At 38.5% G+C, this 15,009-nt stretch overlaps 1 protein-coding gene across 7 annotated transcripts in view; it reads left to right on the top strand.

Moving 5' to 3' along the window:
• The window catches only part of ASCC3 (activating signal cointegrator 1 complex subunit 3), a 388,871-nt gene that overhangs the window by 9,718 nt on the left and 364,144 nt on the right, over positions 1 to 15,009 (top strand). For 4 of the 7 annotated variants that reach the window (XM_055259780.2, XM_055259785.2, XM_055259771.2 and 1 more), the window contains exons 2-3: positions 5,488 to 5,618; positions 12,318 to 12,468. In XM_055259780.2, the coding sequence (XP_055115755.2) occupies positions 5,529 to 5,618; positions 12,318 to 12,468 (241 nt within the window). In that variant the 5' untranslated portion in view covers positions 5,488 to 5,528. The remainder of the gene's footprint in view (positions 1 to 5,487; positions 5,619 to 12,317; positions 12,469 to 15,009) is intronic. The other 3 variants (XM_063619908.1, XM_063619900.1, XM_063619914.1) reach the window with 1 other exon arrangement.

The raw sequence follows: 15,009 nt of genomic DNA, 5'->3' as shown, positions 1-15,009 counted from the left end.
GAAAACCTTGTCTTCGAGCTCTGAAGATCTGCTTGTTCAATTCTGTTGCTGAGACTTTCCAGAGGATTTTGCATTTCTATAAATGTTTCCATTGTTTTCCTGAAGTTTCGTTTCTTATTTATGTTGTCTGTGTCACTGAAGATTTCTCCCTTCATTTCTTGTTTCTTTTTTTTTTTTTTTTTTTTTTTTAATTTCCGTAAATTGGGCCTTGCCTTTCTCTGTTGCCTCCTTGATTAGCTTAATAACTGGCCTTCTGAATTCTTTTTCAGGTAAATCATGGATTTCTTCTTGGTTTGGATCCATTGTTGGTGAGCTAGTGTGATTTCTTGGGGGGTGTTAAAGAACCATGTTTTGTCATATTACCAGTGTTAGTTTTCTGGTTCTTCTCATTTGGGTACAGTCTGCCAGAGGGAAGGTCTAGGACTCAAGGCTATTGTTCAGATTATTTTGTCCCACAAGGTGTTCCCTTGATGTAATATTCTCCCCTTTTCCTAGGGATGTGGCTTCCTGAGAGCTAAGCTGTAGTGATTGTTATCTCTCTTACGGATCTAGCCGCTCAGCAGGTCTACCAGGCTTTGGGCTGGTACTGGGGGTTGTCTACACAGAGTCCTGTGATGTGAACCGTCTGTGGGTCTCTCAGTCATGGATACCAGCACAGTATTTGGGGTGTATCCTGGGTCCTGCAGGAGCAATCTGCTTCCTTCAGAAGATCTGTGGGTTCTCTTAGCTTTCCTGATTTATTCCTGCCGTCATTCTGGAGCGAGAGTTTACGATGCAAGACTCCACACGCTGCTGTGTTAGAGTGGGAGCTGCAGTCTAGTCCTGCTTCGTGTCTGCCATGATCCCCCACCCCCCCCCCTTTTTTTTTTTTCTACTCAGGTCTCAGGGAGCTTTAAAGTTTTCAGTTACTGTAGTTTGTAACAATGTGACCTCATTACCGAATCCTAATATTAGATCTCTTCTTAGAGGTTGAGTGTATTATCTTGTTAGAATTTGCTAGGTTTGTGAGTTAGAATAAAAATGAAGTCTTGCTTTCTACTTTTTAAAAAAGAAAGGCACAGAGGATTCAGGACATTACTGTGATGTATATAAAAATGGTGAAAGTAGTGGTCCCAAGTACCCTATTAATTTGTTAAGACCATGCCTGAGGCACAGTATTAACACATCATGTTTCTTGTTCTGATGCTACATTTTGAAAGCACTAACTTGTGTGGTAAAAGGTAGGTTCTGAGGCAGAGTATGTTTAGTTTACTATCAGGGCCTTTCTTTAAAGACTTGACTAAATTTAGTCGTCTTGAATACATTTTTGCAATGTCTCAGTGTGGGTAGAAAATAAAAACCCCAATGCTTTGGCATCCATTGTATACCTTACTTCGTCTCTATGGATGACATGTACAGTATACATAGATACTGTGTACAATTCTTGGGAGAATTGAGAAAAAGTCAAGTCACTTTCAGTAAGAGAGTTGTATTCTCTTACAGACCCCAGTTGAGACAGGCTGGTAGGAGCCAGGCTATGCACTGAATTCAGGCCATGGATTTCTGTCACCCAGGCTGACTGCAATGGCACGATCATGGCTTACTGCAGCCTTTACCTTCCGGGCTCAAGCAATTCTCCCACCTCAGCCTCCTGACTAGCTGGGACTACAGGCGCATGCCACTTGCCTGGCTTTTAAAAATTTTTTTGTAGAGTTGGGGGGTCTCACTATGTTGCCCAGGCTGGTCTCAAACTCCTGGCCTCAAGCGATCCACCTGGCTTGGCTTCCCAAAGTGCTGAGATTACAGGTGTGAACCACTGTGCCTGGCCCCCAGTCCATGGATTTCTTAATAGATGAATTTCTTCCTTGGCCATTATTGGCTTGAGACAAAATTAAGTGGTGATTTAAGAATAAAAGGCATTGGCTAGGCCCGGTGGCTCACACCTGTAATCCCAGCATTTTAGGAGGCCAAGGTGGGCAGATCATGAGGTAAGGAGTTTGAAGCCAGCCTGACTAACATGGGGAAGCCCCATTTCTGCTAAAAATACCAAAATTAGCCGGGCGTAGTGCTGCGTACCTGTAATCCCAGCTACTTGGGAGGCTGAGGCAGGAGAATTGCTTGAATCTGGGAGGTGGAGGTTGCAGTGAGCCGAGATCACGCCACTGCACTCCACCCTTGGCGACAAAGTGAGACTCTGTCTCAAAAGAAAAAAATAAAAGACATCATTTCTAAGACAGTGGTTCTCAACTATGATCCTTGACCTGCTGCATCATCTACAAAGTTGTTGGAATTGTAAATTCTCAAACCTCATCTCAGTGCCATCCGATCTGCTGAATTGGAATATTGGGGTGAAGAGAGTAAGGTGGTAGGTAGGGCTCAGCCAGTTTGTTTTTCAAGAAGCCCTCCAGGTAGTTTCAATATATAATAAAGTTTGAGAATCTCTGCTCTGTACTGTCCACTGACTCTTGCTTTCATTTTTTTCTTCTAAATGCTCCAGGAAGTATGTTATCTAGTGTTAGAAAAATCCAAATGTGATTCCCTGAATCATCTTATTTCCAGGCTCTCCTGAATTCACTCCCAACAGGTAGTTGAAATCTGAAGTCAGCTAACTTAGAAGTTTATTTGTAAGTTGGATCATTTGACTTCTCTGTTTAAAATTCTCCAATGTAAAGTCCAACTGTTTTTTCCCCAGCTGTCATTATACCATTCTTTACTGATTTGCAGTGCAATCATGTTTGTTTTTAATACCTCATTTTTTTGGTTTTGATTTGTAATCTTAACTATTTTGCTCAAAGAATGTGACCTCTATCAGGGATCAGTTAACAGATTTGGTCACCCTGAGCCCCAGAATGGGTTTTACACTCCTAAAGTGTCATGTTTTAAAAAAGGAACAAATATATGGCAGAGACTGCACTTGCCAAACCTAATTTTTCTTTTTGAGACCGACACTCACTCTGTCACCCTGTCTGGAGTGCAATGGCGCCATCTTGGCTCACTGCTACCTCTGCCTCCCGGGTTCAAGCGATTCTCATGCATCAGCCTCCTGAGTAGCTGGGATTACAGGTGCCTGCCACCATGCCTGACTAATTGTTGTATTTTTATAGAGATGGGGTTTTGCCATGTTGGCCAGGTTGGTCTCAAACTCCTGACCTCAGCTGATCTGCCCGCCTCGGCCTCCCAAAGTGGGGGGATTAGGCATGAGCCACCACACCCGGCCTAAACCTAAATTTTTTACTACTCTGTTTTTGCATAAAAGTTTACTAACTTCTGACTTATATGACACTTATTCTTTGTAATTTGTTGAGACTTGCTTTATGGCCGAGTATACATAGACGATTTTTGAAACTGTTCAAGTGTACTTCAGAAGAGTATGCATTTTTTAAAATCAGGTTTCTGTATTTGTTCATTAAATGAGACTTAGTTATTGTACTCTTCAGGTTCTCTATATGTTTATTGATTTTTTATTTTGGAGGGAAGGTTGGCTTGACCTGTCAATAATTGAAGTCTTTAAACTTTTACTTTGATGTTAGACTCATTACTTTCTCCTTGAGGTCTATTTGTTTTATTTTGAGACTATCCTAGCAGTGCATACAAATTCAGAACTTTTGTCTTCTTAGTGAGCTTTATCTTATATTATTATGTAGAGAGGTTTTTTTTAAATCTCTCCCTAATACCTTTTGTTTTGAAGCCAATTTTGTCTGATCTGATATTTTTGATATAGCCACAAGCTACGTTTGGTTATTTGCAGGAAGATCTTATCCTATACTTTCAGCCTTTCCTTTCCTATGTTTTTGGTGTAGCACTAGTGTTTTACTTCTTTGTTATTTTGCAGTTCATCCTGTCAATCTTTTGAGAGGTAAGTTTAATTTGTATTTATTATGATTATTTATATATTTCAATTTGTTTTTATTTATCCTGCATTATCTATACTTAGTCTGTTGGTGACAGCATGCATGGGTTATTTCTTCAAGTCTTTTCCATGTTATCACTTTTATTTTTAGCTGTTGCTTAACTCATCTGTTGATTGTTTTTAAATTTAACAAGTATATAATTTTATTTCTAAAAGTTATATTTTCAAATCATCCTACTTGTATTTTATTATTCATTATTTAAAAAATTCTATTATAGTTGTTATAGATAGGTATTTTGTATCTGATTATTCTAATATATAGGTCATAGATTTTTTCCAAGTATTACCCTGTTTGATAACTTCAGGAATACGGTAATCAAGAGGAACAGCAGAAGCAGAGAATAGTTTGAGACATTCTGTATGTCTTCCCTTTCCCAGTTCTTTCCTTCCCACGTTGGACATTTTGGCATAGATAATTCTTAGTTGTTGGGGAGCTGTCCTCTACATTGTATGTTTAGTAGCATCATTGGCCTCTATCCAATAGAAACCAGTAGTCCCCTTCCACCTCCCTGATAGTTGTGACACCCAAAATAACTAAAATATTGCCAGATGTCCTATGTGGGGCAAAATCATTCCTAGCTGGGATGTTTTAAAGACTTAAATAGCTTATGTGACATTCTTCAGGGAGCCGTGCCTTATAAATCTGTAGATAGTAGTGTTCTAATAAGCAATCTTAAACTAGTACAGTCCTCCAAGAGTCTTTCGTAGATCAGGGCTCTCCTAATAGTAAATATTACTAATCTTTTTGCCTGGAAATTGTTTAGTCATCAGCCTGTTAAGGAGGAGATTAGACCAGGCCATCTGAATTCTCTCTTTCCCTGTATGTTCTTCCCCCTCATCAGCTGTTTTCTTTTCTGGCCTGTTGTCCAGTCTCTTACCATTTTTGCCTTTTCTTCCATTTATTCATTAACAGATAATTATTGAGTACCAAAAATATTCTGGTTCTGTTGTCTATTTGCTGGGGAGATTAGTAAAATAGAGGTCCTTCTGTCATGAAGCTTACTTTTTGTGGGGTGAAACAACACATATGTTAGAAAATAAACAAGAAAGTGTCAAATATTACTGAGTGCTATAAAGAGAATTAAAATTTTGGGCTTTGATAGACAGTGACTGGATCGTCTGTTTTAGATGGGGTGGTCAGGAAAGGCTCCATCTTATGAGGCATCTTTTAAGCCAAGAGTTCAGTGTGAAGCCAGCTATACGAACATCAAGGGAAACCATTCCAAGCAGAGGAAACCACTGGAAAGTGGTGTAATTTGAAATCAGTGAGCATAAAACAAAATTAGGGAAAAAGATGAACAAGTGGTTTCATCTCCTTCAATATTATTGGCAGTAGTAATATAGTATTTGATGCCTGTACTTGGGAATCTACAGAACCCAATTTTGAGGAAATGTTTGTTTCTTTTTCCTTTTTCCAACCTTAGCTAATGCTTTATAAAAACAAACAAAAAAACTTCATGGATAGAAAATATGTCAGGAGAATTTTTCAATGCTGATAACAATTGCTTTTTAACAATTTTTTTTTCTTTTTTCTCTTGTACAGGCTAATTTGTTGCCACCTCTTCCGAACAGATAAATATCATCTTGTTTTGTTTCAGTTTCAGGTTTCTTGTTGTATGGATCACTGATTGAATAATAGATGGCTTTACCTCGTCTCACAGGAGCCTTGCGTTCCTTTTCAAATGTCACCAAGCAAGATAATTATAATGAAGAAGTGGCTGACTTAAAGGTAGATTTGTTAAAGGTAGAAATGTTGAACATTATTATAAACACAGACTATGGACAACTATTTGACATTCTTTTTCTCCATTCTATGTGGTTAACATGGAAGTTTTATCTTGTTTGGTGTGAGGCAAAGATGGAGAATGTGTATGCTGCTGTTTACTATGGGAATACTTACATTCAGCACCTAAAACCATATTGTCAAGGGGAATAATCAACTATGATAATTGAATCCTTTGTTAATTTTTCTTTTGTTCAGCTCCCTACCACAGTTAGTTTGTAACTTAATCCAGTAATCTACCTCTGGGTTATCTGAGTAAGTTTTTAGGTCTCTGGTAAAATTCTTATCAAATGAACACAAGCAGTGTCTGTACCTTATGAGAAATATGAATATTAATCTCTTGAACTCAGAGGCTGATCTCATAATTGATTTGTCATTATAATTGGTAAGAAAGGCGTTTAAGACTTAAGAAACATTGTTATTTTAAAAGCTACTTTATGACTAAAATTTCAGAAATACATTTTAGTAAGAAACAAAAATTAAATGTACATGGAGTGCTTTGACAGACTGACCCCTGCTTTAGTAATTATGGTATGGAAAAGTTTCCTCATATGAGTTAATATTATAATAAATAATGCTAATGTTACCCTTCCTACAAATATAGGTAAATCTCACTAGGTCAAAAATGGGCAATTATCACTTTGGAAGATCATTTTTGTTTTATCAAGGGAACTTCTTCAGTGTCTTGTCTTTCCTTGTGGGCATTTAGTGCTATAAATTTCCCTCTACACACTGCTTTGAATGTGTCCCAGAGATTCTGATATGTTGTGTCTTTGTTCTCGCTGGTTTCAAAGAACATGTTTATTTCTGCCTTAATTTCATTATTTACCCAGTAATCATTCAGGAGCAGGTTGTTCAGTTTCCATGTAGTTGAGCGGTTTTGAGTGAGTTTCTTAATCCTGAGTTCTAGTTTGATTGCACTGTGGTCTGAGAGACAGTTCGTTATAATTTCTGTTCTTTTACATTTTCTGAGGAGTGCTTTACTTCCAACTATGTGGTCAGTTTTGCAGTAGGTGTGGTGAGGTGCTGAAAAAAATGTATATTCTGTTGATTTGGGGTGGAGAGTTCTGTAGATGTCTATTAGGTCCGCTTGGTGCAGAGCTGAGTTCAATTCCTGGGTATCCTTGTTAACTTTCTGTCTCGTTGATCTGTGTAATGTTGACAGTGGGGTGTTAAAGTCTCCCATTATTATTGTGTGGGAGTCTAAGTCTCTTTGTAGGTCACTCAGGACTTGCTTTATGAATCTGGGTGCTCCTCTATTGGGTGCATATTTATTTAGGATAGTTATCTCTTCTTGTTGAATTGATCCCTTTACCATTATGTAATGGCCTTCTTTGTTTCTTTTGATCTTTGTTGGTTTAAAGTCTGTTTTATCAGAGACTAGGATTGCAATCCCTGCCTTTTTTTGTTTTCCATTTGCTTGGTAGATCTTCCTCCATCCCTTTATTTTGAGCCTGTGTGTGTCTCTGCACGTGAGATGGGTTTCCTGAATACAGCACCCTGATGACTCTTTATCCAATTTGCCAGTCTGTGTCTTTTAATTGGAGCATTTAGCCCATTTACATTTAAAGTTAATATTGTTATGTGTGAATTTGATCCCGTCATTATGATGTTAGCTGGTTATTTAGCTCGTTAGTTGATGCAGTTTCTTCCTAGCCTTGATGGTCTTTACTATTTGGCATGTTTTTGCAGTGGCTGGTACCAGTTGTTCCTTTCCATGTTTAGTGCTTCCTTCAGGAGCTCTTTTAGGGCAGGCCTGGTGGTGACAAAATCTCTCAGCATTTGCTTGTCTGTAAAGTATTTCATTTATCCTTCACTTGTGAAGCTTAGTTTGGCTGGATATGAAATTATGGGTTGAAAATTCTTTTCTTTAGGAATGTTGAATATTGGTCCCTACTCTCTTCTGACTTGTAGGGTTTCTGCCGAGAGATCAGCTGTTAGTCTGATGGGCTTCCCTTTGTGGGTAACCTGACCTTTCTCTCTGGCTGCCCTTAACATTTTTTCCTTCATTTCAACTTTGGTGAGTCTGACAATTATGTGTCTTGGAGTTGCTCTTCTCGAGGATTATCTTTGTGGCGTTCTCTGTATTTCCTGAATTTGAATGTTGGCCTGCCTTGCTAGATTGGGGAAGTTCTCCTGGATACTATCCTGCAGAGTGTTTTCCAACTTGGTTCCATTCTCCCTGTCACTTTCAGGTACACCAATCAGATGTAGATTTCGTCTTTTCACATAGTCCCATATTTCTTGGAGGCTTTGTTCATTTCTTTTTATTCTTTTTTCTCTAAACTTCTCTTCTCGCTTCATTTCATTCATTTCATCTTCCATCACTGATACCCATTCTTGCAGTTGATCACATCGGCTCCTGAGGCTTCTGCATTCATCACGTAGCTCTCGTGCCTTGGTTTTCAGCTCCATCAGGTCCTTTAAAGACTTCTCTGTATTGGTTATTCTAGTTATCCATTCGTCTAATTTTTTTTCAAAGCTTTTAACTTCTTTGCCATTGGTTCAGATTTCCTCCTGTAGCTTTGAGTAGTTTGATCATCTGAAGCCTTCTTCTCTCAACTCGTCAAAGTCATTCTCCGTCAAGCTTTGTTTCGTTGCTGGTGAGGATCTGCGTTCCTTTGGAGGAGAGGCACTCTGATTTTTAGAGTTTCCAGTTTTTCTGCTCTGTTTTTTTCCCATCTTTGTGGTTTTATCTACCTTTGGTCTTTGATGATGGTGACGTACAGATGGGTTTTTGGTGTGGATGTCCTTTCTGTTTGTTAGTTTTCCTTCTAACAGACAGGACCCTCAGCTGCAGGTCTGTTGGAGTTGGCTAGAGGTCCACTCCAGACCCTGTTTGCCTGGGTATCAGCAGTGGTGGCTGCAGAACAGTGATGGCTGTAGAACAGCGGATATTGGTGACCCGCAAATGCTGCTGCCTGATCGTTCCTCTGGAAGTTTTGTCTCAGAGGAGTACCTGTCCGTGTGAGGTGTCAGTCTGCCCCTACTAGGGGGTGCCTCCCAGTTAGGCTGCTCGGGGGTCAGGGACCCACTTGAGGAGGCAGTCTGCCCGTTCTCAGATCTCCAGTTGCGTGCTGGGAGAACCACTACTCTTCAAAGCTGTCAGACGGGGACATTTAAGTCTGCATAGGTTACTGCTGTCTTTTTGTTTGTCTGTGCCCTGCTCCCAGTGGTGGAGCCTACAGAAACAGGCAGGCCTCCTTGAGCTGTGGTGGACTCCACCCAGTTCCAGCTTCCTGGCAGCTTTGTTTACCTAATCAAGCAACTAACTCGGCAATGGTGGGCGTCCCTCCCCCAGCCTCGCTGCCGCCTTTCAGTTTGATCTGGGACTGCTGTGCTAGCAATGAGTGAGACTCCGTGGGCATAGGACCCTCCAAGCCAGGTGCGGGATATAATCTCCTGGTGTGCCGTTTTTTAAGCCCATTGGAAAAGCACAGTATTAGGGTGGGAGTTACCCGATTTTCCAGGTGCAGTCTGTCACCCCTTTCTTTGACTAGGAAAGGGAATTCCCTGACCCCTTGCGCTTCCCAGGTGAGGTGATGCCTCGCCCTGCTTTGGCTTGCGCACGGTGTGCTGCACCCACTGTCCTGCATCTACTGTCTGGCACTCCCCAGTAAGATGAACCCGGTACCTCAGTTGGAAATGCAGAAATCACCCGTCTTCTGCGTCGCTCATGCTGGGAGCTGTAGACCAGAGCTGTTCTTATTTGGCCCTCTTGGCTCCTCCCTCAGTGTCTTTCCTGTGTAGGTTCAATGACTACATTTTCTGAATCGCAAATTAGGGCATGAGGTTTGGCAGGTAATTTCTTCTGATGGATAAACCTATATAAGTCTTATAAAGGTATAAAATAAATTACATATATAGTTACAAGTTTAATATTATGGAAAAATTAAAAGTATATGATGTCAAGACTTCCAGAAAATTCTAGACATATAAGATACTTAAAGGAAAGATTCTTAGAAATGTCTCTGAATGTGGTATATTAGTTTGCACAGAATAACAAAATACCACAGATTAGGTGGCTTAAGCAACAAAGATTTATTTTCTCATAGTTCTGGAGCTAGAAGTCCAAGATCACGGTGTTGGCAGGCTTGGTTTCTTCTGAGGCTTCTCTGTGTGGCTTGCAGGTGAGGCAGCCTTCCTGCTCTGTCCTCACATGATTTGTCCTCTGTACAAGCACATCTCTGGTGTCTCTTTATGTGTCTAAATTTTGTTACAAGATCCATCAGATAATTAAGTCCCACCCTAATGGCTTTATTTTAACTTAATCACCCCCTTTAAGGCCCGATTTTCAAAGATAGTCACATTCTGAGGTACTGAAGGTTAGGGAATCCACATATGAATTTTGAGGGTATATATGCAGCCAATAACATACCGATTCTGATCAATTAGTAGATGTGATGATTTCACTACTATGATGAACGAATGAACTTTTAATCTTTAAATTACTGTAGTTTCTTCCTGAATGTGATTTTTAAGTGTATAAATCTTCTGTTTCAAAAGGCACAAGAAACAAAAGAGTAAAAGCTGTAGCCATTGATGTCATTTGAATGTATTTTGGACATCTTTGAAATTATTTATCTCTAGGGCCAGGTGCTCACGCCTGTAATCCCAGCACTTTGGAAGGCCTAGGCGGGTGGATCACTTGAGGTCATGACTTCGTGACCAGCCTGGCCAACATGGTGAAACCCCATCTCTACTAAAAATACAAAAATTAGCCGGGCATGGTGGTGGGCACCTGTAATCCCAGCTACTCAGGAGGCTGAGGCAGGAGAATTGCTTGCACCTGGAAGACAGAGGTTTCAGTGAGCTGAGATTGTGCCACTGGACTCCAGCCTGGGTGACAGAGCGAGACTCCATCTCAAAAATAAATAAATAAATAAATAAATAAATGAAATTATTTATCTCTAGGTTGCTGAAACTTGCAAAAAATATAATAACAGGTTTCATATAAATGTCACCGGGAAAGGGCAAATGTTTTAGAAGCTTAGCCATAATGTTGTGAATTTTATAGGCCTGAAGCTCTATCAGTTAAACATATGAAGAAATGAACCACGTAATATAGTATATGAAGTAACTGGCCCTTTTCTATTTTTTTGAAAAACAACATTCACTTTAATTGCTGACTCATTTGAATCTATTGTAGAATGATAACATTGTTTCCTAGTAGATTAGAATTTTATTGCTAAAAGTCCTTATGCAGTTTTATAACTAATAGTTTCACTCAAAGATTGATACCGGAAAGAAGAGTTTTGTGACGAGTTTTCGATAGATTTTTTTTTCTCTAATGATACAAAATTTGGTTAGATACAAAACAATTAACCTTCTTTACAATGGTAGCTGTTTTACATTGTTCACAGCAGTTAAAACAAGAGTATTAATATTGCTATGTTAAACCTGAATTATTTCCTCTCCTCACCTCCCCAAGGCCCTTTGCAAGTTATTCTGTATTAGAGATACAACAGAAGATTTTAAAATTTAAAAGTGTGTAAGGACTACAAGCTTATCCCATCTTATTTATTCCTATAAACTTTTAAACATTTTTTTCTTCCCTGAGGAAGGAAAGTGGTATATATGATGAGCTTCATTTTAATATAACTTTTTATGTCAGAAGCTGTTCAACATATACAAAAGTAAAGAGACAAATAAGATAAACTTTAATGTGCTTATGACTCCATTGTAACAACTTAATTCATTTTATGGCCAATCTTATTTCATCTCTACCTTTGCCCATTCTCCTCTCTCCAAACTCAGATTGACTAGTCACATTTGAAATTAAAAAATGGAGGCAGGGTAGTAATGGTGAATTATGTATTTTCTTCATTCTAACCAACAGTAAAATTACTGCTTTCTACCTGACCCACTACTTTTTCATTTGGTTTGAAAGCTTCATGAGTTTTCTCTATGGATCAAAGCCAGAGATCTGAAATAAAATTTTTATTGTGTTCTGTGGTCAGTTCTTGAGAGTGGAAAGATTTGTAGTCTCAAATATACAAAAACCTCAGAAGAACCCAAACCTGCCAACACATTGATCTTGAACTTGTAGCTCCAGAACTGTGAGAAAATAAATTTCTCTTGTTTAAGCCACCTAATAGAAAAGAGTGTGTATAGAAAAGAATCTTCCAAATGCCTCACCTGGTTTAGGATCACGGTTAAGAAAGTAATGCTGACTTGAATATATCTGAACCTATCATGGGAGTCTAATTTTCTACAAATGTGTTTCATTAAAAAGCATGACATAAAGCTCTTATTTATATATACTATAGTCTAAGCTATATTAAAAACAAGCAGTTAGAAAAATGGCAAGACGTGTGATGTTATCAATAACAATAATAATATTGTTATTATCTGGATGTTGAACTTTTTACTTTGCTGTATGAAATGATTTTATGAGTATGCAGTGTAATTAAAACTGTAAAAAGAAGCTTTTATTAAATGTATCTTTTAAACAAATGAGAATCTATGAAAACCCATTTAAGTAAAATTGTTTTGTGAGTAGTCAGTTTACATACGAATAGATACAACTTCGAATTCTTGTGGGTAGTACCAAGTTGTATAATGTAATGCAAAATATATGTAATCAGTGTTGGAGTTGAGAAGAACTTTAAGCAGTATTTTTCTACAGTATGATCTCTATTTCAGATAAAGCGATCTAAACTTCATGAACAAGTTTTAGATTTGGGCCTGACATGGAAGAAGATAATAAAATTTTTGAATGAAAAACTGGAGAAGAGTAAAATGCAAAGTATAAATGAAGACTTAAAAGATATATTGCATGCTGCAAAACAGATAGGTATAGTTTTCTTTTTTCTTTTAAAGAGAACCAGTAAGGTTCAAAAACAGATTCCTTGTAAACAACATACTATATAAAGGAAAGCTAAAATTTCCTGGCGTAAGTATTCATAATTATGAAAGACAGTCCTAGCCGGGCGCGGTGGCTCATGCGTGTAACCCCAGCGCCTTGGGAGGTCGAGGCAGGCAGAACGCTTGAGTCCAGGAGTTCGAGACCAGCCTGGGCAACATGGCAAAACCCTGTCTCTACTAAAAATACAAATAAAATAAACTAGCTAGGTGTGGTGGTACGCACTTGTGGTCCCAGCTACTCTGGAGGCTGATGTGGGAAAATTACCTGAGCCTGGGAGGTTGAGGCTGTGGTAAGCCAAGATCACGCCACTGCACTTCAGTCTGGGCAACTCGAGTGAGACCCTGTCTCAAACAGAAAAAAAAAAGACAGTCCTTATCTATCAGCGATCGTGCTTCAGATAGAGGGTGACAGGCTGGGGATAGGCAGAAGTAAATTAGTAATTATATTACTATCTAGCATGAAGGATTTGTAGGAATTCAGTGTTTGAAAACCACCGTCTTGATTAAAATAAGGATAAAGTAAATTAAAATTTTAATGTAGCTCTAAGGAAGCTTAAAAGCCATGTAGCTCAGTCGCTTATTATAGATGCCCACCTAGTACACAGTGAATAACAGCACTTAAACTATACTTTGACTGCTTCACTTCCCTTCCCACACTAATATTCTTATCAATTGATTATATTTGAAGGAAAATGTAATTTGAAATTATAATATTGTATACTAACTCAGGTTACTTTCCCAAGGTTAAAGTAAAGTGGATCACGAGGTCAGGAGATCGAGACCATCCTGGTTAACACGGTGAAACCCCATCTCTAGTAAAAATACAAAAAATTAGCCGGGAGAGGTGGCGGGCACCTGTAGTCCCAGCTACGCGGGAGGCTGAGGCAGGAGAATGGCGTGAACCCCCGGGGGCGGAGCCTGCAGTGAGCCGAGATCGCGCCACTGCACTCCAGCCTGGTTGAAAGAGCGAGATTCCGTCTCAAAAAAAAAAAAATCAAACTAAATGAAACAAATGACTGGTAAAATCCCTGTGTTTGTACATTGAAATTCATCATATTCCAAATTCTGATAACTAAAAAGCATAATTAACACTATTATAGTTCTAGATTTTCCAGATATAGCAGGTTTGCAACTATAAAATGTCCATACTCCTATTCTGGTCTTACATGATCTGGCCTTCCCCTCTCTCTGACCTCACTTTATTCTTGCCTTCATTACTGTGTCAAACACATGTCTGTCTTCAACTTCCTCAAACCTACCAAGCTAGTACCTGATTTGGGTCTTCGCACATGCTGCTCTCTGTGTTGGGAATGCTCTGTTCTAATCTTAATGACGGTAGATCCCTTTTTGTCATTCTAAACTCAGCTAAAAAATTACTTCCTTAATGAGGTCTTCATGCCAGTAAGTTGTTACCCCAATCACTCTTTATCTTATAATCATTCATAACATTTTCTCCATATTTATTATTTTCTCCAAATGTACATTTTCTCCAGAGGTATTATTGTCTGACATTTTACTTGTTTATTATCACTCTGATGTAAATTTCATGAGAATAGGATCTTACTCTTGTTAAACTCTCCATCCCCAGTGCTTATACTAGAACCCAGGATATTTTAGGGTCTTAATAAAAATTTGTTTGTTAAATAAATGAAAGAAATGTTCTCAGGTGATTCCTTGGTAGAGAGAGAATTTGGATCCTTACCTTACCATATGCTTGCTGGTTGGCAATTTTATTCCGTGTACCAGCTCTGGATTGTGTTTCTGTTACATCTCATAGACTTGAAAACTTTCTTATGGTCATCAAATCTACAAATTTTTTTTTTCAAATATGTCAACTTTAAAAAATATGTCATTTAACTATCATTGGTCTATAACCTAGTATGATATTTAATTGAATGTCCTCATTGTTTTAAGTTGTGAAAGTATAAAATGTCTCATGTTTGTACAGTTAGATCTTCAGAAGTTCAAGGACATTAGTAAAAATTGAGTTTGCTTAAGCCTAGGGGCAATATAGCACACTTTGATGAGGTTTGTAATGGCATTTGGAATAGAATTAGACTTTATATTTTAAGAATACAGAGGCAGGTTGTTTGAAAAATAGTGGCAAAAATACAGTCTTCCACATCACCTTGACTAGGATCTTAACCCTCCTGGTCTTCATCACATCTTCATTTGTAAGAAGTTGAGGCCTCCAGAATCTGACTAAAGTACTTTTAAAAAACTATACAGAGTGTCCTTCCTCTTCTTTAGTTCTATTATAAAAATGCCTCAGAGTACTGAGTAAAAATGTAATGACATACTGAGCTTATTCAATGCCATGACTAAGTTATTTCTTTACATAAATGATGTGGAATTTAAGATTAAAAAAAAGAAAACCCTTTAGATTGCTTTCTCCAGATATCTCTGGCCACAAGTCAAAAAAGATTGTTTTAAACACCAGTCATTAAACATAATTCTGGGGATTGTACCT

The sequence above is a fragment of the Symphalangus syndactylus genome, chromosome 2 (assembly GCF_028878055.3).
Source record: "Symphalangus syndactylus isolate Jambi chromosome 2, NHGRI_mSymSyn1-v2.1_pri, whole genome shotgun sequence".
NCBI classification, from domain to species: Eukaryota; Metazoa; Chordata; class Mammalia; order Primates; family Hylobatidae; genus Symphalangus; species Symphalangus syndactylus.
This window is presented reverse-complemented; position numbering and strand designations above follow the sequence as displayed.